Below are 21,823 nucleotides of genomic sequence, written 5' to 3'. Positions count from 1 at the left end.
AGGTACACAGCCAATTGTCTTGCTTTGGTCACCTGTATGAATGAAGAGCACAAGTTATCATTCCTTAAGAAGATTTTTAATACTGAGGAACTGATCCATTTCAGGTTAAGGTAAGAAGGAGGATTCCTGGAGATCTTGATGTAGCCTTACAGTGCATTAAAGTAACTAATGAGATACTCATTTTCCTCAGGTTATTAGAAGAGGCCCAGCTGCAGGACTTGGAGAAGGCCTTGGTTTTGGCTAATCCAGAAGCCTCCCTTTGGCGTAAAGAGAAAGAGCTGCAGTACTTACAGGGCCATCTTGTTTCAGCTGATCTCTCTGCCAGGGTGACTGCTGTCTGTGGCGTGGTGCTGCCTGGGCAGCCACCAGCCCCTGGAGAGCAGGTATATTGGCATTAGTGGGATGTGTGTCCTCTTCTCCCCTCTTAAACATTGAGTGTGCTTTTTTCCTTGGCTGGACTGTGTGTTATAGGTGTGAGCCGAGTTGAGTTTTCCAAATTGCTATTCCATGTACAGAACTATTCAGAATCGATTAAGGAAAATTTACCCAGGGTCCTCTTCTCTGATAGTTTCTTTGTCTCTGTTTGATGTTAAATTAGAAAGTCTGGGGGCGCCTGGGTGGCGCAGTCGGTTAAGCGTCCGACTTCAGCCAGGTCACGATCTCGCGGTCCGGGAGTTCGAGCCCCGCGTCAGGCTCTGGGCTGATGGCTCGGAGCCTGGAGCCTGTTTCCGATTCTGTGTCTCCCTCTCTCTCTGCCCCTCCCCTGTTCATGCTCTGTCTCTCTCTGTCCCAAAAATAAATAAATGTTGAAAAAAAAAATTAAAAAAAAAAATTAGAAAGTCTAATGATGTCGATGTGATGCTTTTAACGTTAGCAAAGCACTTCCATATACTCTCTTATTTACTTGCTACAGTAACTCTGTGAAGTTGGGTAGCGCGTGTTGTGATACCATATTTATGTAAAACAAAGGTAGAATGACTGGCCCGGAGACCCATGGGCTGCCCTTTGTAGAGACGGTGCCAGGCCCAGGTATAACTCCCAGCAACCTTTTTTTCAGAATATTCTTTTTGGTTGTTAGGTAGGAGACTAGTAACTGTAGTGAGCTTTCCCCCTATCATATGAAATGAGCTTCTTTCCAAAAATATGGCTCCAGACCCACACTTTGGAAAAGCTTATAGATCAAAATCTAGCTCTGTAATCTGAAGCTATTCACAGCCAGTTTTTAGTTAGTTGTCACTTTGTGTGATGGTCAGGTTCACCCAGTTTTCTTTTTGGAAGAAGACCTGGGTCATTCCTTGAACCATTGGTTTATCCATTGGGTAGTACAGTTTAAAAAAAAAAAAAAAAGCATAATATGCATTTTAAAAATGCACATCTTAAATGTACAGCTCAATGATTATTCATGAACTGAATATATCTACGTACCTAGCACTAGGACACCAGCGCTTCCGCAGGCCCTTGTGTTTCCCTCTAGTCACTAAGATCCCCCAAACCCTAACCATTTTTCTAATATAGATAAGGTTTGGAGCATTAGAATTTTAACATAGGGAATGATTGTAGTTGTGGTAGGTTTGATGTTGAGTACCAGTGGCTAGGCACTGGGGCAGAAGTACAGAATGGTTGCTATGGCCCAGCCTGCCTGCTAAGTTGCTGAGAGTAACAGCTCTGCAGAGAGTTCAGGAACTTCGGCCCTGAATCTCATTTTGTCTTCACATATCTATAGGAGACTAGCCATGTTTGAGAAGCTACTATTCCTTAAAAGTTCTTAAAATTCCACTTTTCCAAGAGATCTTTTTTCCTATATTATATTAGGTACATTATTATTTGAAATTCTTTTTAATGCAGTAAAATACAACATTTACTATCCTAAACTTTTTTTTAGTAAGTAAACTCTATCCCCACCCTGAGGCTTGAACTCACAACCCTGAGATCGAGAGTCATATGCTCTACTGTCTGAGCCAGCCAGGCGCCCCAACCATCTTAAACATTTTTAAGTATGCACTTCAGTGGTGTTAAATATATTCACATTGTTGTGTGAATAAACTCCAGAACTTTTTCATCTTGCAAAGCTGAAACTCTATCCATTAAACATATTGGGAGCAGTTATTATTTTTCACATTTTCACATTTTGTTATGGAAAATATCAAACATATTCCAAAGTAGAAAAACTAGTGTAATGAATCCCCATGTGCCCATCACTTGGCTTCAGTAATTATAAATTTATGGTTAATTATCTTTCGTTTATACTGCTGCATACTCTCCCCACACCATCTTATTTTGAAGCAACTTTCAGATGTCACATCATTTCGTGCCTAAATGTTTCAATACGTATAAAGGAAAAGAACTTTAAAAAAGCCATTATTCTTTATTACACCTGAAAAAAATGTAACAATTTTATAATACAAAACATCCTTTTAGTGTTCATACTTCCCTGATTTGATTTCCCTGATTTGTAAATAGTTGTGTGCATTTTTTTTTTTTTTAAGTAGGCTCCATGCCCAACATGCAGCTTGAGACCAAGACACATACTGTTACTGACTGAGCCCGCCATGCACCCCTATTGTTTACATTCTTTTTTTTTTTAATTTTTTTTTAACGTTTATTTTTTTGAGACAGACAGACAGAGCATGAATGGGGGAGGGTCAGAGAGAGGGAGACACAGAATCTGAAACAGGCTCCAGGCTCTGAGCTGTCAGCACAGAGCCCGACGCGGGGCTCGAACTCACGGACTGTGAGATCATGACCTGAGCCGAAGTCGGCCGCTTAACCGACTGAGCCACCCAGGCGCCCCTATTGTTTACATTCTTGATCTTAGATAACGAAATCTTAGAATGTGGCGAGAGGAAGGAAAACAAATAAAAATCTCTTCATGAGATTAGGTTTGCCCCCATCCCTCATGTGTCAACTTTTTTGACTTCTTAAACTTTGGGAGACTTTCCTTAAATTTGTTAGCAAATTTCTGCCAGAAGGAAAAAAGATCCTATTTTGGATAACCTACCTATGGTTACTATAGTTCTGATACTAGTAATTTAGAGGTTTATGTAAAGGTCAGTGGAAGCATTGTTGTAGAAACTAATGTGTACCCTTTGGAGGAAAGACTGTTGACATGCCTTTTATTTTTCACTTGCCTCCTTAGGCTAGTAATAGAAGTTCTTCTCGTGAACAGGAGCTGGCCTTTAGGTCTTATGTGCTGGTTGATTCAATCTGCAAAAATCTTCAGACGCTGGCTGTGGCAGTGGCTTCTCAGAATGCTGTGTTGTTGGAAGGACCGATAGGATGTGGCAAAACTTCCTTAGTTGAATACTTAGGTGCAATGACGGGTAGAAGGAAGCCCCCTCAGCTTCTTAAAGTCCAGCTTGGAGATCAGACCGACAGTAAGGTAATTAAGAAATGGCAGGTTTTGGTGGATTAGCATGCTTATAAATGTTTGCATTAAAGTATTGTTTTTGCTAAGGGATGTGAGAATAGTCCTTGGTCTTCATAACTGATGGGACCAAGCTGTAAAAACCTCAAGTGCCTGCTTATTTCTGTATAGAAGTTTAACAATTAATCAAAGGTTATAGCAATTGGTATCTCAGATGTGTGGTGTCAGTAATTACTTTTACCTCTTCCTGTAGATGCTGTTGGGAATGTATCGGTGCACAGATGTCCCAGGAGAGTTTGTGTGGCAACCTGGTACCCTGACACAGGCAGCCACAAAGGGACACTGGATCCTTCTGGAGGATATTGACTATGCCCCTTTAGATGTGGTATGTCATCTCACTAATTATTTGCTGATTCTACCTTTGAAGAGCATTTGGTTAATAGTGATTCTGGGAGGTGTGTTTGATTTGAGATGGTATGTTTTGCAAAAAGCTCATTCATGGTTGCCTACCTAATCTGGTTTGAGGTAGGATTACTTGGCTTGTCTCTTTTTTGATAGAAAATTGATAAAATTCCACTGGTGCTGTTTCATTCAGTAGAGTAGTCCCCCCTTATCTGCCGTTCAGTTACCTGTGGTTACCCACGGTCCTGAAGCAAATGATTCTCCTCCTGTGTCTTCTGAAGGTTAGTAGTAGCCTGACGCTATGTCACAGTGCCTCGGTCATTCACCTCACTGTTACCTAGGCATTTTATCATCTTTCATCTCCACAAGAAGGGTAAGTACAGTACAATAAGATACTTTGAGAAAGAGAGACTCCATTCACATATCTTTTTTATAGTATATTGTTAGAATTATTCTATTTTACTGTTATTGTTGTTAATCTCTTACCTTGCCAGTTTATGTTAAACTTTATCATAGGTATGTTTGTGTAAGAAAAAGTATACTGTAAATAGGGATCTGTATTATGCACAATTTCAAACATCCACCAGGGGTGTTGAAACATACACTGTGTGGATAGGGGGAACTACTATAATCGGATATGTGACCAATTTCACTGTAGTTTTTTCCTCCTTTAGTTAAATTATGTGACTAGTTTCATAACCTTTCCAAGAATAGGCCTTGTGGGAAACATCTTACCAATGTTACAGATACACTGAGAACTTTGAGACCCTACTTCCTAGCTATGGCATCCATAGAGCAGTGGGCTGAGGACAGATGAAGAAGAGATGATGTAACAAGAGTATCTTGTCTTGGTTTCATTAAGGAAAATCTACTGGACGTATATTTTCATTTTTTAAAGATTACTTTTCTATGTGTATCAAAATAACTATGCAGGCAGTCCATGTTTCCTCTATATTTTGTAAAGTATGACAAAAATGTATTGCAGAATGAAAAATTCTTCCTTGGGCACATTTTCCTGAGATTGGTTTTAATTTTTTTTTTTTTTTTTTTTTTTAATCATGAACCTAAAGTACCTTTTGGATAGGAGAATAACGTGAGAGTGTGTGTGTGTTTGTATGTGTAGATTTAGGAAAATATGAAGGGGAAGGAGTAGCTATAAATGCATGTGTATTGCGATGATTTTACAGTCTGATGAAGTAAAGATGTAATGGAATTACTGGCCCAGGTAGGGCCTCATAATATGATTACCATGTTCTAGGGTCTCTGTCTCTCTCTCTCCCTTTTGTTTTGTTTTGTTTTGTTTCTTGAGTCTCATTGACATACCATGTCCTAAGGTCTTAATGCTCAGTTTTATAGGACCGGAAACTTAGTTTTCTTAATAAGCTCAGAGCTAAGGCTGACTCCTACAAATGAGACTTAATAATACAACTGAAACATAAGCTACACGGCCAAATATTTGCTGAGGGTTTTCACTTTCTTTTCTGTTTTCTTCTTCATTTTTTTTTTCCTCCTCTCCACACCAAAACTAAGGCCTTTCATTTTCTAGTGCTGTCTTCCCTGGCATGTTTTTTAGATACCAGGGTACCTGGGAAGTCATTAGGATTATGGATTGTGGAATTAGAGCCAAAGAAGATAGATGAACATAAGAGATAGTCCATCCAGGCCATGATGGAGCCTAGGGATCCATCCCTGTCCTATAGTTAATTATATTCCTTGATGACCAGGTCCTGATTCAAGACCAAACTGACAGTTTCTATCTTGGTCTCCCTTTGCCAATATTTGATAAACATCATAAAATTCTACATTGAGTCCCATTTTGTATAGACTGGACTCTTTGGACTTCTTACTTTGGTTTTTCTTTTTAAACTTCCTGTATAAACTCATGTTCCCTAGATCCGTATGTCTAGTCCACCTTTTTGTCGGAAATATCTACTTGAATGTCCCTTAGCTGGTGGAAGTTCAAGATGTCCAAAATGGAGCTTGTCTGCTCGTTCTCAGAACAACCTTTTCTGCCACAGTTAGCAAGCCAGAAGTTTGATGTATCCTAGTCAGCACAGGAGACCCCTAGTCATTTATCTCTAAGTTTTGTAGTTTTCCACTACTTCATATGCACATTCTGCCCTAACAACAGAATCCTTTTATGACATACTCTTAGGAACAAAGAGTTTTATCCATTTGAATATTTTTACATGGAGTTTAGTTTGTGCCATATCTCTCCCACCAAACCTGGCTAATTCTTGCTCAGACTTAAGACTGAGTGAATATCATTACCTCTGGGATGGCTTCACTGCCCTGCTTCTACACCATTCCATTCTGATTCATAGCCACTCTCTATCTTGAGCTCTGGGGTCATGCTGTATGGTGGTTTGCATGGCTATTCCATCAGATGCTTGGCTGTAAAGCCTCAGTCATGCCTGGATTTTTAGTGTCTTGCTTGTTTCTAGTCCATAGTAGACACTTAGTGAATGTTGAATGAATAAATCATTCTGTCAGAGTATAGGTGGCTCAGACATTCCTGCCTGCCTTTTGGACCCAGTTCATGCTATGAGAATTAAGGTTTCCTTTACAGATGTGCTCATCATTTGGAGAGAAGGGTTTATTGTTGTTGTTGTTGCTTTAATAGCTTTATCAGTGGGGTTTTGTGATTTAGGTTTCTGTGCTGATCCCTCTCTTGGAGAACGGAGAGCTCTTGATTCCCGGCCGAGGTGACTGTCTGAAAGTGGCTCCTGGATTTCAGTTCTTTGCAACTAGGAGGTATGTCCTATTAACCTTTCTGTTTCCACTGTGGAGGCTTTTCCTCATACATTCCCACACTAGAGTCCAAAATCCCTGGAATAGAGTTTCCTGGGCCCACTTTAAGCAAGTGATGACAGATCCAATTTTCATTCCTTACTTATTTTTAAAAATACCTGATTCTGTTTCAGCACTCTCTATTTTGTTCCGTTGTTCATTTGTCATTACACCATTTGTCTTTGATTACTGAAGTTTTTGTTTGTTTGTTTTTAATTTTTAGAGAAAGAGAGTGCACTAGTGGGGGAGAGGGTCAGAGAGAGAGAGAGGCAGAGAAAATCTTAAGCAGGCTGCAAACTCAGCACAGAGCATGACATGGGGCTTGATCCCACAAGCTGTGATCCTGACCTGAGCTGAAATCAAGAGTTGGATGCTTAATCAACTAAGCCACCCAGGTGCCCCTGTAGCTTTTTAAAATTTAAGTGGGCTCTGTGCCCAACGTGGGGCTTGAACTCACAACCTGCAGATCAAGAATTGCATATTGTAATGACTGAGCCAGCTAGGCACCCCTTCATTCCTATTTTAAATAGAGATAACTAAATCAGAAAATGAGAGGGTATTTCCCCCCCCCACTTAAAAATATCCAGTTTTTTTAAAACTACACCTTGTTTCATGTTTTCAGAAATAATCACCAGTGGAACTGTTGTCAGACAGCCCTAGGTTTGAGTCCTGACACTACATTTTGTATTTGTGTGTATCTTGCTTGTCTGATAATGATGGGGCTAATAATACCTACTTTATGACTTGGTGTAGGTGGTAAAGATTAAATGAAATAATTTATGTTAAAGACTTCTTACATAATAAGTGCCCAACTAACTAATGGCTAGCCACGATGGTGGTGATGATGACCTGTAAATTTTAACCAGTGAAAAAATTGAACGTAAGCATCAACAAAGGAATAAAACCTAAACGAACTTAGTATATGTTCTTGTCTATCTTTTATAACAACATGGATGTAGTGGTTTATTTCCTATTGCTAGTCTGTGTCTTTACAGCTTTCCCATGGTCTTAAACTGCCCAAGAATGATACTAATGTCACATTGTATTTTAGTGGTGGTTAAATTAGTGTTTGCCTCAGTGAACATTTACAGACGGAGGGTGGAGTTAACCTAACGGTTTTCAAGGAGCACTTTGCTAGGCCTTGCTTTTTTTTTCTTAAATAAACCCTGGTTTCATTCATAGAAACAGTGAAGTTCTTTCCTGCTATGTTCATATCTCAGAAAGTCCTGGGACATCATAGAAAGGTGTCAGACAGACTTGAATTCAGTTCTTGGTTCTTCCATTTATAGTCATAGTTGAGTGATCAAAGGACCTTGCCACCTCTTCTTAAAAACATTTTTTTTTAATGTTTGTTTATTTTTGAGAGAGAGACAGAGCCAGGGAAGGACAGAGAGCAAGAGCGAGAGCGAGAGCGAGAGACAGAGAGAGAGAGAATCCAAAACAGGCTCCAAGCTCTGAGCCATCAGCACAGAGCCTGATGCAAGGCTTGAACTCATGAACTGTGAGATCATGACCTGAGCCGAAGTTGGACACTCAACCGACTGAGCTACCCAGGTGCCCCATCCTCCTTTATGCGTTAGAAGAAAAGTAGGGTACCATATCCTTAGGAAGTTGTGAGGATTATGTGAAATGGCCTGGGTGTAGGCTTGTGGCTTGGCCAAAGTATGTGTTTAATGAATATTCCTTCTTGAAATTTTGAATAATTTTGGTATAGTAGCTTTTGGTAATAAGCAGTGAACTTTATTTTTTTTTTAATGTTTATTCATTTTTGAGAGACAGAGCGCAAGTGGGGGAGGGACAGAGAGAGAGGGAGACACAGAAGCTGAAGCAGGTGCCAGTCTCTGAGCTGTCAGCACAGAGCCCAGTGCAGGGCTCCAACCCCTGAACTGTGAGATCATGACCTGAGCCAAAGTCTGATGCTTAACCAACTGAGCCACCCAGGTGCCCCAGCAGTGAACTTACTTTTAATGCTAGCGGCCTTGGATTATGTTTTCTCTTTCCTGAAGTTATGTCTTAAGGAAGAGAAATGCGTATTAAAATACCTGATGGGGCACCTGGGTGGCTCAGTCAGTTAAGTGACTGACTTCCGCTTAGGTCATGCATGATCTTACAGTTTGTGAGTTGGAGCCCAGCGTCATGCACTGTGCTGACAGCTCAGAGCCTGGAGCCTGCTCTGGATTCTGTGGCTTCCTCTCTCTCTGCCCCTCCTCACTTGTACTCTATCTCTCTCAAAATAAATAAACATTAAAAAAATTTTTTTAATTAAAATAATATCAAAACACCTGATAGAATCATTTGCAGTGATTAGAAAATGACTTGATTAACATTGAGCTACCACCTCACAGCAGTCAGTGTCTAAAATTAACAACTCAGGAAACAACAGATGCTGGCGGTGATGTGGAGAAACGGGAACCCTCTTACACTGGTTTTTGGAATGCAAACTGGTGTAGCTGCTTTGGAAAACAGTGTGGAGTTTCCTCAAAAAATTAAAAATAGAATTACCCTACAACCCAGCAATAGCACTTTGGATTTATCCAAAGGATAGAGGAGTGCTGATTCACAGGGGCACATGTACCCCAATGTTTATAGCAGTGCCATCAGCAATAGCCAAATTCTGGAAAGAGCCCAAATGTCCATCAGCTGATGAATGAATAAAGATGTTGCGGTTTGTATATACAACGGAATACTACTTGGTAATGACAAGAATGAATTCTTGCCATTTGCAACAACGTGGCTGGAACTGGAGAGTATTATGCTAAATGAAATAAGTCAGTCAGAGAAACACAGATACATGTTTTCACTCATGTGGAATTTGAGAAACTCAACAGAAGACTATGGGGGAAGGGAAGGGGAAAAAATAGTTTCAAACAGAGAGGGAGGGAGGCAAACCATAAGAGACTCTTAAATACAGAGAACAAACAGGGTGGATGGGGAGGTGGCAGGAGGGAAGGGAGAAAAGGGTGATGGGCATTAAGGAGGGCACTTGTTGGGATGAGCACTGGGTGTTGTATATAAGTGATGAATCATGGGAATCTACTCCCGAAACCAAGAGTACACCATATGTACTGTATGTTAGCTGACTTGCCAATATATCATATTTAGAAGAAAAAAATAAAATAGATAAAGAAAATAACTTGGTTAAAGCTCTATTGTACCCCCTTAGGAAAAGAGTCAGACTTGGGTCAATTGGCAACCTTTCATTTGTCTTCTGCCCTATGAGCCCAGCATATCTGGCACCAGAAGGGGTTGTGAGTGTTATTCATATAAGAGATATTGTCTAGCAAGGGCAACTAGAGGCATAATTAAAGATTAAAATTGGGAATTTTGTATAATTTTTTTTATTTTGAAATACAGACTCTTGAGCTGTGGAGGAAATTGGTATCGACCTCTAAATAGTCATGCTGCTCTGCTAGACAAATATTGGACCAAAATTCACATGGATAACATGGATAAGAAAGAACTGAATGAGGTATGTCGTTATTAGTGAGAAAGTACAGATTCTTTTCTTTAGTTTTTATTGTTAAGAGTTCCAGATATACATGTAAATAGAGGAAATGGTGTAATGAATCACCAAAATACTCATTAATAGTTAATGTACTAACATTTTACTGTACTAACTTCGTCTGGTATTTATTTGCGAATATATTGGAAAGCAAACGTTTCATACTTATGCATCTCTAAAAACTTAAATGCATTTTCATGCGTAATCACAATAACTTTATTATACTCTATAAAATGAACAGTAATTCCTCAGTACCATTTTTTTTAAGGTTTATTTATTTATTTTAAGAGAGAGCGCATGTGTGCAAGCATGAGCAGGCGATGGACAGAGAGAGAGGGAGAGAATCTCAAGCAGGCTCCTCACTGTTAGTGTAGAGCCTAAAGTAGGGCTCAAACCCACGAACTGTGAAATCATGACCTGAGCTGAGATCAAGAGTCAGACACTCAACTGACTGAGCCACCCAGGTGCCCCATCCTCATTACCATATAATTCTCAGAGTGTATTTTTCTCCATTGTTTCCAAAGAACTTTTTTTGTTTACTAAGTTGTTTTGTAACTAACGTCTTTAACACCCAGCAACTTAGTGTACATTGTGTTCCGGGTATTAATGAAAATTGAGATAAATTATTATTTTTTTTATTTTCCACATTGATTCACTTTAGTTTTTGCTGGTTATCCTTAATCATTATGAGGTGTACCTCTCTTCACCCTGCTAACCTCTCATTTTCCCTTTGTATCTACTCCCTCATTTGGAAAGCTTCCTAATCTGCAATGCTTCATCTTAGAGAAATGCATTGTCAGTGATCATTCAGGCATGGGAAGGATGGGAAGGATGCTTTACTCTTGGTATAAGTTTTTATTTAAATAAGTGACAAGACAACGTTATCAAATATTTTAGTTGTTTATTAGCAGAGGGGGTTTTTCAGGGCGGTATCTACTTCACCATATTACTGGAGAAGGCTTGATCGTGCAATCTCTCAGAAGCCTTCTCTTGCCAGTGTGATTTTTTTTTTTTTTTTTTTTTTATAACTCTGCAGCCTGTTTTGGACTTGTGAATTTCTTATCTTACTCTGGTTCCCAGGTGTCTTATTTCTGTGTATGTCTTTCCCCATTTTGCTGCCCGCAGCGGTAGCCCCTCCAGTGTCCCCAGCATCCACTATGCCTGCCATTTGTAATTGTTTGGTGTATTACTGTGTTATCATGCAGTCTTTTCTTTTGCAGTTGTAGACCTTTGAATGTTTAGTTTTCATTCCTAAATTGCCATCTGTTCTTTAAAAAGGACTGAAGTTCGCATTTAGGTGTGATTTTTTTTTTTTGGGGGGGGGATTGAAAGGATCAGAACAGCATTTACAGCTACTTTATTTTTTTTTCACTTGTGTTCTTAAAGTAAAAGCCAAAGCTCATCTTTCCATTCCTGTCATGAGCAGCTGTGAGTCATTCTGTTCAAAGGACGTACCATAGGAGCATTCACCTCATCACTTGTATGAAGTATATCATATTTAAATAGTTGACCTTGAGAGGCTCACTTGTTATTTTTAAACTTCTGGACTTACTAATAAATTCTTATTCACCTGAATAAGTGACTGGTGGCGAAAACACTTGTGTATATTAGTTAGAAAATACAGTAATCTCCTATGCTGACCTCATGGGAAGTATAAGGAATTGCATTTCTGTTGCTGTCACCCCCACTTATTTTATGCTTAGAAGGCTGTCTTTGACGTCTTGCTGAAATAACAAATTATATTTTAAAAATTAACTATTTACACACTTATATAGTGGAATTACTACTCAGCAATAAAAAGGACTAAACTAGTGATACACGAAGTGGTGGTTAGATGATTCTCAAAAACCATAGCTGAGTAAGAGAAATCAAACTACACGCTCCATCCTATATGATTACATGTATGTGACAGACTTGAAAGCAGAACCATAGGGATTGGATTCTGATTCCTGATTCCCACAGGCAGGGGTGTGGGGGAAGGGACTGACTGCAGAAGCGACATGAGGGAACTGTTTGTTTAAGGGGTGATGAAAATAGTCTATATTTTGTGGTGGCCAAGGTCATGAATATATATGACCAATTTTATAAATGTTCCATCCCTACACAAAAATTTATATTCTGTATTTAAAAAACCTGTGCGTGTATCCATTTAATTGAATTTATTGATTTTGTTATTTTTCTGTTTTCATTTTTAATCCATATTCAATGTTTTCAGCAATATTTGTTGTAAAATCCTTCAGTAAAACAACATGAAGAAGTAAAATCTATGAGATCTGCCACTTCAGATGACATTTGTTAAAAGGCTTTAGTTGTTTATCTTTGTAAATATGTGTATATTACATAATACAGAGTAAGTGCATCTTTCATATACAAATTGGAATGACAGTATACCTTCAAGGTAACTTAAATGTATTGGATGACAATATTTCTTTTCTTTAAAAATTTTTTTTGTATTAACTATACACCTGATGTGGGAACTGATGACCCCAAGATCAAGTGCCACATGTTCTACTAACTTAGCCAGCCTGGTGCCCCGGATGACAGTATTTCTAATATATACATATTTACCTTCCTTTTAAAATAGACTTGCTGAATAAGTCCATATCATAAAACCTTGGAACCAATATCATGAGCACTAATTATCATTCTGCAGAAAATTTTCAATAGTTATTGAAGTGAATAGGACTACATCTTTTGCCTTTTAATTTCTGTTGTTTGCTTTTTTTAATTTTAATTTTATTTGTTTTAAAGTTTTTTTTTTTTAAGTTTATTTATGTATTTTGAGAGAGACAGAGAGAGCACACACGTGCAAGCAGGGGAGGGGCAGAGAGAAAGGGAGAGAGAGCATCCCAAGCAGGCACTGTGCTGTCAGCAGAGAGCTGGAGGAGGGCCTTGAATCCACGAACTGCGAGATCATAACCTGAGCTGAAACCAAGAGTTGGACAGTCGGATGCCCAGCCGACTGAGCCACCCAGGTGCCCCTGTTGTTTGCTTTAAAAAAAATTTTTTTTTTCAACGTTTATTTATTTTTGGGACAGAGAGAGACAGAGCATGAACGGGGGAGGGGCAGAGAGAGAGGGAGACACAGAATCGGAAACAGGCTCCAGGCTCCGAGCCATCAGCCCAGAGCCCGATGCGGGGCTCGAACTCACGGACCGCGAGATCGTGACCTGGCTGAAGTCGGACGCTTAACCGACTGCGCCACCCAGGCGCCCCTGTTGTTTGCTTTTTAAAGATCAATTGCTTTTTATCAGTACTTAACATTAATTGTTTTACTGTGGTTTGGTTTTACACACTTCCTTTCTCTTTTCCTATTAACTGCTTCTGATTGCATTTGCGGAGAAATGACATAACAAACCTTATTAGAATTTCGTTTAAAATCAGAGTAAGTATTGGGACGCCTTGGTGGCTCAGTCAGTTGAGCCTCTGTCTGACCCTTGATTGCGGCTCAGGTCATGATCTCAACACTTAGTGAGTTGAGCCCCGCATTTGGCTCTGCACTGGCAGCATGGAGCCTGCATGGGATTCTCTCTCTTTCCTCTCTCTCTGCCCTTCCCCAACTCACGATATTTCTATCTCTCAAAATAAAGTTAAAAATTAGAGTAGGTAGTACTTGCAGGATTTTTCAGTGAGTCAGTTCCTAGGACTTGGATGTATATGTTGCTTGGACACCCTTTTACCATCTGGCTTCTACACCCTAGGTTGTGTAAATGGTGACGTTGCCAGATAACTGCGTTTGGCTAGGAAAAAAAGTTGTGGTCTTTGAGGGCGACAGGGGTGTGGGTATTGGCATAAGTTCTTACACAGTAGTTCCCCCTTATCCCTGTCACTTTTTGTTCTTTCAACTACCCATGGTCAACCTCAGTCTAGATGGTCCTCCTTCTGATGTTGTCAGAAGGCCAGAAATAGCCTGACAGTATGTCACAATGCCTGTGTCATTCATCTCACTTTATCTCATGTAGGCATTTTATCATTTTACGTTATCGTAGTACAAAATATATTGAATAAATTTTTTTTTTAATTTTTAATGTTTTTATTTTTGAGAGAGAGACAGAGCGTGAGTGGGGAAGGGGCAGAAAGAAGGAGACACAGAATCGGAAGCAGGCTCTGTTCTGACAGCTCAGAGCCTGACGCAGGGCTGGAACTCACAAACTGTGAGATCATGACCTGAGCTGAAGTCGGACACTTAACCAACTGAGCCACCCGGGTGCCCCAGTACAAGATATATTGAGAGACCACATTCATATAATGTTTATTACAGCATATTGTTATAATTCTATTTTATTAATTATTGTTAACTTCTTACTATGCTTAATTTATAAATTAAACTTGATCATAGGAATGTCTGTTTTGGAAAAAAACAGTATTTATAGGGTTTCATACTAACTGCAGTTTCACGTATCCACTGGGGGTCTTGGGACGTATCCCCTGTGGATAAGGGGGGGACAACTGTACTTGGTAAAATTTTAGAGGGAAATTCATTTTTTGGTTGACTAATATCAGCAGGAGTTCACATGTGCTTTTAAAAATCACTGTGTCTGCTGCTAAATTTTCTTTGCTTTTTTTCCCTCCCTCTGTCAGGTTCTTCAGAACAGATATCCCAGCCTCTTGGCAGTAACTGATCACTTGCTTGACATTTACATCCAAATTACTGGAGAGAAACATCACTCTCAGAATGATAGTTCTGTTACATGTGAACAGGCACCTGAGGAAGTTTCAGAAGCCAGAAGAGAAAACAAAGGACTAAGCCTCGAGGGAAGAGAGTTGTCTCTAAGGTACTGGATTAAACCTTGAGTGTATACGTATATATATTTTTAAATTTTAGAGAGTAGGGGAGAGAGGCAGAGGGAGAGAGAGAGACTCCTAAGCAGGCTCCATGCTCAGTGTGGAGCCCAACATGGGGCTCGATCCCACAACCCTGGGATCATGGCCTGTGCCAAAATCAAGAGTCAGACACCCCACTGACTGAGCCACCCAGACAACTCAAGTTGATATTCTATTTATTCATCTTTTAAGTAGGCTCCATGCCCAATGTGTGGCTTGAACCCTTGACCCCAAGGTCAGGAATCCCATACTCCACTGACTGAGCCAGCCAGGTGCCTCCTGAGTTGATGTTTGATTGATTGATTGATTGATTGATTGATTTTTATTTTTTATTTTATTTTTTAATTTTTTTTTTTTCAACGTTTATTTATTTTTGGGACAGAGAGAGAGCATGAACGGGCGAGGGGCAGAGAGAGAGGGAGACACAGAATCGGAAACAGGCTCCAGGCTCTGAGCCATCAGGCCAGAGCCCGATGCGGGGCTCGAACTCACGGACCGCGAGATCGTGACCTGGCTGAAGTCGGACGCTCAACCGACTGCGCCACCCAGGCGCCCCGATTGATTGATTTTTAATGATTATTTATTTTTGAGAGAGAGAGTGGGCTCAAGAGCGCAAATGGGGGAGGGGCAAGCAGAGAGGGGGACATAGAATCTGAAGCAGGCTCCAGGCACCGAGCTGTCTGCCCAGATCCTGATGCGGGGCTCTAACTCACAAGCCATGAGATCATGACCTGAGCCAAAGTTGGATCCTAACCAACTGAGCCTCCCAGGCACCTCTTGAGTTGATATTGTAAAAATTCCTTCCCTTTAAAGTTCTTAGCAACTAGCACTAAATGGTTATGAGGGGTCAGGTTTTGAAATTAGACCTGTGAACTGCTTCATGGTGTACAATCCTGTTTTCAGATCTTACAGTTAATCATTGAGAAGGCTTATTATAGGTAATGTTATTTTAGCTTTAAAAAGTAACTTTGGGGGCACCTGGCTGGCTCAGTTGGTAGAGCATGGGACTCTTAAACTCAGAGTCATGAGTTCAAGTCCCATATTGGGCATGGCGCCTACTTAAAAAAAATTTTAAAAGAAAAAATAATAACTGTATTTAAAGAAAAATCTGTATTTATTTGGGGGGTGCAGAGAAAGGGAGAAGAATTCCAAGCAGGCCCTGCGCAATCAGCATGGAGCCTGATGCACGGCTTGATCTCACAAACTGAGTCACATGCTTAACTGACTGAACCACCCAGGCACCCCCAAAAAATAACTTTAGAAGGTTGGGACTAGTTACTGACATAATTCTTTCACTAGCTTTTTTTGTTGTTGTTACATTTGGGGTCATAAATAAGACTCGGATTTTGCTTATATGTATGGGTTCTGGGCCTTTGCTTTCTTTTCTTGATGGTTGACTTGCCCTTTGAGAAGTGAGCATTAGGAATGGACAGTTCCCCTCAGTTTGCTCTGAGAATTTATTGGCCACCCCTCAACCTTGTTTGGCATGGATTGGGGTAAAATGAATGATAGATCACTTCCTGGTAGGGGTAGGGAGTAGGACCCCCTCACTTATTCTTTCCACTGCTCTGTTTATTTTCACAATGTCAGAGTTACAGTGAGACTTCATTGTCTGGTGTCTCCAGACTTAAGTGGATTGAATTTAACGCTGATGTCTTTGTTGTCTATGACCTATGGTCTTTTATTTCCTGGCTTTTTTTTTTTTTTTTTAAAGGGATCTACTGAATTGGTGTAATAGGATCGTTCATAGCTTTGACAGTCTGTCTTCATCAGCATCCTTAAATATTTTTCAAGAGGTAAGAGAATCTTCAGAATCTTCCTGTTTGTTTTCTCTGTACTCTATAAGGCTATTGATTTTCATTTTTATTTTCTGTCTCTTGGCTGCTATCAGGATTTTTCTTTTGTGTTTATTATTCCTAGCTAGTTAAAACCAAACTAATGTCTTAAAACTGTGCATAATAAATGTTTGGTTTTATAACAGGTTACTACTAATAACAAATAAGTATAGTTTGGGTAGAGTAAAACAGACACTGAAATTAAAGATAAATAAAAACAAAATCTCCCAGGTGATAAGAGTGTTGTAAAATGTAGCGTTTCTAAAATGTTTAGTATTTAAGGGTCCCTGGCTGGCCCAGTATAGCATCTTGATCTTGGGGTAGTGGTTTTGAGCCTCACATTGGGTGTGGTGCCTACTGAAAAAAATGTTCAATATTTATTCCTAGATATAATTTCATAGTCTGTCTGATAGAGTTTTATTTGTCTGATCCCTCCACTAGTCTCTGTAGGACCTTTTAACTTTGTTCAGAAAAATTTATGTGGGGGTTGCAAAGTATAGCCTTGTATGCTGGGCTTGGGGAAAAAATGTGTTATGTGGGAGTGAAACCCTATTGAATTACAGCTCTGCCATATTTTAGAGTTAGAGATTTGTTCCTGCCTGTTTAGGAATAAAAGTGATACTGCCTGAAGATCTGTGGGCTCTTAAAGCACTGACCACTTTTGATTAGAGTTTAGTCCCTGCAGCTGTTTCCAATTTTCCACTTTCTCTCCAGCTGCTTTTGGGGAGGGGTGCTTTTCCCATATTCTCCCCTCTTCAGTCTCCGTCCTCACCCCGCTCGCAAAAGCACCTCCCTTCCTGCACCTTCTCGCTCCCCAGGTTCACTTCTCCGTGCCGCATACCTGCTGAATTCTGTGGTTCAGGTTGTGCAGATTGTTGTGTTAATCCTCCAGTCAGTTTTCTAGGTGTGTAGGATGGTTTAGTGTTGGTCTGGCTGTATTTCATGGACGCGAGACACACAAAAAACTTCCATGCTGTTCACCATCTTGGCTCCTCTAACCACTTTTGATTATAAAGTGTTGTGGTTTCTGTTAGCTAGGATTGAGGAGAGTTTACAGTGTCTTGTTGTGTTTGGCAGTTAGCTTGAGTAGAAAGAAACCACATATGGAGTTGACACTTACGGGGAGCCGAACCTGAAATGCTGTGTGTCAGTCCTTGCTTGAATTTTGATCTTCTCTCCCATGAACTTGCCTTCTCATTCCCCTAAATTTCTCATTTTTCTAAGAAAAACTTTGTTTTTTATTTAAAAAAAATTTTTTTTAACATTTATTTATTATTGAGAAACAGACAGAGCATGAGCGGGGGAGGGGCAGAGAGAGAGGGAGACACAGAATCCGAAGCAGGCCCCAGGCTCTGAGCTGTCAGCACAGAGCCCTATGCAGGGCTTGAACCCACGAACCACAGGATCATGACTTGAGCCGAAGTTGGACGCTTAACCAACTGAGCCACCCGGGCACCCCTGTTTTATATTTTTAAAATAAAACTGTGGCATTAATAGGATTCCTATTATCTTTAGTCTCTGTTTTAGAATGTCATTCTGTGTGTTTGCATAGAACCACTTTATTGAGATATAATTCACATACCATAAAATCCACTCTTTTATTAAAGTTTGCAACTCAGCATTTTTTACTGTATTCACAGAATTATGGAACCATCACCATTATCTAATTATAGAACTCTCTCTAATTGCATCACCCCAAAGGAAAACCATGTACCCATTAGCCATTATCCTCATTTTCCCCTCTCTATATCCCCTGGCAACCACTGATCTACCTTTTGTCTATAGATTAGCTAAATTTGGACATTTCATATAAATGGAATCATACAATACATGACTCTTTGTATCTGGCTTCTTTGACTCCGCTTATTTCCTCGGTTAATCCATGTTGTAGCATGAGTTAATACTTCATTCTTTTTTTTTGGCTGAATAACATTTTACTGTATCAATATATCACATTTTGTTATCCATTTATTTGTTAATGGATATGTGGGTTATCTTTACCTTTTGGCTACCTGAATAATGCTGCCCTGAACATTTGTATACAAGTACTTTATTAATATAGAAACAGTATATATGTATTGTTGAAAATGGGAAAATGTAGGAAAGCAAAGTGATAAAAATATTCTTTCATTCAGAGGTACTCCAGCACTTTTAACACCTTGGTGTATCTCCTTCCAGATATTTTTCCTCTTTTTTAAGATTTTATTTTTAAGTAATTTCTATATCTAATGTGGGGCTCAAACTCACAACCCGGATATCAAGAGTCACATGCATTACTGACTGAGCCAGCTAGGCGCTCCCAGACCTTTTTCTGTCCATATAAGCTTAAGAAGGCTTTTACTATCAGGGTTCCCCTCTTTACAGATACTATCTTGTTTTTTTTTTTTTTAATTTTATTTTTAATGTTTATTTGTTTTTGAGAGAGACCATGAGTGGGGAGGGGCAGAGAGAGAGGGAGACACAGAATCCGAAGCAGGCTCCAGGCTCTGAGCTGTCAGCACAGACCCCAGCATGGGGCTTGAAGCCACAACTGTGAGATCATGATCTGAACTGAAGTTGGATACTTAATTGACTGAGCCACCCAGGCGCCCCTAGAGATATTATCTTGTTGAAGAGATCAGGCCCGTTTTGCAGAATGTTCCACCTTTTGGCTTTATCCTGTTGCTTCTTCATTGCTCTGACACCAGCTGGTGTTCCGTAATTCAATCCAGTTCTGATACTGACTATCTCGAGTTAGTGTAGACCCTACAGGTCAAGGGTGCAGTTCTCTAGAAGACTGCCCCCATTTTAGACTCAGGCTGCAAGTCTTGGTGGCTACTCTCACTTGTGACCTACCAACTATAAATTCAGGGGTTCCCACGATGTGTCATGATCAGTAACCCACAGAACTCATTGAAAACACTATACTTACAGTATACGTAATAGTTTTATTATAAAAGGTATAACTTAAAGACAGTCAGATGGAGGAGACAAAAAGGGCGAAGTTTCAAGGATCCTGATTATACAGTAGCTTCTGTTCCTTTGGAGTCAGGGTGTGCTACCTTCCTGGTTCATTAGTATGTCCACCAACAAGGAGGTTCTCTGAACTTTGGATGTCCAGTGTTGTTGTTGTTGTTGTTGTTGTTGTTGTTGTTGTTTTAATATTATTTATATTCAGAGAGATAGACCGTGAGTGGGGGAGGGACAGAGAGAATCCCGAGCAGGCTCCCTGCTGTCAGCTCGGAGCCCTATGCGGGGCTCTATCTCATGAAATATGAGATCAGGACCTGAGCGGAAATCAAGACTTGGAAGCTTAACCAACTGAGCCACCCATGGCTTTTATTGGGGTCTTCTGTCATTGTCCATATGATGGAGCTCAATCTCTAGCCCCTCCTCCCACTCCAGAGGGTAGAACTTTCAGCTCCACCCCTCCAGTAAGTGCTGGGTCTTTCTGGCCAGACCAGCCCCTCCCTCAAACTGCCTAAGGGTCCATCAGGAGTCACCTTGTTTATTAGCATAATAAACTCAAATATGATCCAAAGGGGCCCTAGTAAATAACAAAAGACACTTCTTACTCTTGGTAATTCCAAGGGTTTTTGAAGCTCTGTGCCAGATACTAGGGACAAGGACTGGATAAGTTCCCTCTCTTTAAAAAAAATTTTTTTTAACATTTATTTATTATTGAGAGGCAGAGAGAGACAGAGCATGAGCATGGGAGGGGCAGAGAAGGGGGAGACATAGAATCTGAAGCAGGCTGCAGGCTCTGAGCTGTCAGCAGAGCCTGATGCATGGGTCAAACCCATAAACCGCGAGATCATGACCTGAGCCGAAGTCGGATGCTCAACCAACTGAACCACCCAAGCGCCCCAAATTTTATTGATATTTTAACATTTGGTTGGTGGTGGCAGAACCAAATGTATTCTTTGTTTGCCACACTCGTGGTATCCTTTCCGTTGTCATTTTATCTCTTATCTTTCCTGTAAATGGAAATTTAACAAATGCGCAATGTATTCAAATTCAGACTTTTTAAAAAAAAATTTTTGTTAATGTTTATTTTTTTTTTTTTCAACATTTATTTATTTTTGGGACAGAGAGAGACAGAGCATGAACGGGGGAGGGGCAGAGAGAGAGGGAGACACAGAATCGGAAACAGGCTCCAGGCTCTGAGCCATCAGCCGAGAGCCTGACGCGGGGCTTGAACTCCCGGACCGCGAGATCGTGACCTGGCTGAAGTCGGACGCTCAACCGACTGCGCCACCCAGGCGCCCCAATGTTTATTTATTTTTGAGACAGAGGGAGACAGTGAGAGTGGGGGAGGGGCAGAGAGAGAAGGAGACACGGAATCTGAAACAGGCTTCAGGCTCTGAGCTGTCAGCACAGAGCCCAATGTGGGGCTTGAACCCATGAACTGTGAGATCATGACCTGAACCAAAGTCGGACGTTCAACCGACTGAGCCACCCAGGCGCCCCTCAAATTCAGACTTTTTGGGTAGACTCTTTTTTTGGTGGTGATATGTACTTTATATTTCATTACATCAGGAAACACATATCTGGTTGGCCTATCAGAAGTTGCTGAGATTGAGTACTGGATTAGGGTAATGACAATGTGATTTTTTTATTGTGCAGCAAGAATTTACCTTTACAGCTAGAAATTAATCTTTTGGTGTTACTTCCACTGTAGAGTCAGATTTGTAAAATGAGACTTTTAAAATTTTTTCCCAATTAACCAGTATTTTGATAGTAAAGGCTTCACATTTGTTTGTGTCTAGTCTCTCTTATGATAAGGTCCTTGATGCTAGAGCTGGTACTTTATTTCTACTCTCCTTACTCTTACAGAAATGTTCCTGCTGGGTTTTATGTTCTTTTTGTGGCCAGGATAGTGGCACTCTGTTATTAATACAGTATTTTAAAAAGTCAGTCGGCATTGACCTTGGTTATTTTAATAGGCTCTGGACTGTTTCACAGCAATGCTTTCTAAGCATACAAGCAAACTGAAAATGGCAGAAGTCATTGGAAGCAAATTGAACATTTCCAAGAAAAAGGTATGTAGTACTATTTTTGCTTCTCTGTTGAAAGGAAGCTGGGTTATTTAGTTTATTTGCTAGTCTCTGGTCCTTACCTAGAACA

General features: G+C 40.2%; 1 protein-coding gene across 1 annotated transcript in view; it reads left to right on the top strand.

Moving 5' to 3' along the window:
• MDN1 (midasin AAA ATPase 1) overlaps nt 1-21,823 on the top strand; it is a 174,773-nt gene that overhangs the window by 15,378 nt on the left and 137,572 nt on the right. The window contains exons 4-12 of the mRNA XM_040474169.1: nt 3-110; nt 191-383; nt 3,137-3,379; nt 3,618-3,749; nt 6,417-6,520; nt 9,911-10,025; nt 14,640-14,833; nt 16,597-16,678; nt 21,643-21,738. Coding sequence (XP_040330103.1) covers nt 3-110; nt 191-383; nt 3,137-3,379; nt 3,618-3,749; nt 6,417-6,520; nt 9,911-10,025; nt 14,640-14,833; nt 16,597-16,678; nt 21,643-21,738 — 1,267 coding nt within the window. The remainder of the gene's footprint in view (nt 1-2; nt 111-190; nt 384-3,136; nt 3,380-3,617; nt 3,750-6,416; nt 6,521-9,910; nt 10,026-14,639; nt 14,834-16,596; nt 16,679-21,642; nt 21,739-21,823) is intronic.

The sequence above is a fragment of the Herpailurus yagouaroundi genome, unplaced genomic scaffold (genome assembly GCF_014898765.1).
Source record: "Herpailurus yagouaroundi ecotype Mexico unplaced genomic scaffold, PumYag 139, whole genome shotgun sequence".
Taxonomy (NCBI): domain Eukaryota; kingdom Metazoa; phylum Chordata; class Mammalia; order Carnivora; family Felidae; genus Herpailurus; species Herpailurus yagouaroundi.
The sequence above is the reverse complement of the archived record's forward strand: the minus strand, read 5'-3'. Positions and strand labels throughout refer to the sequence as shown.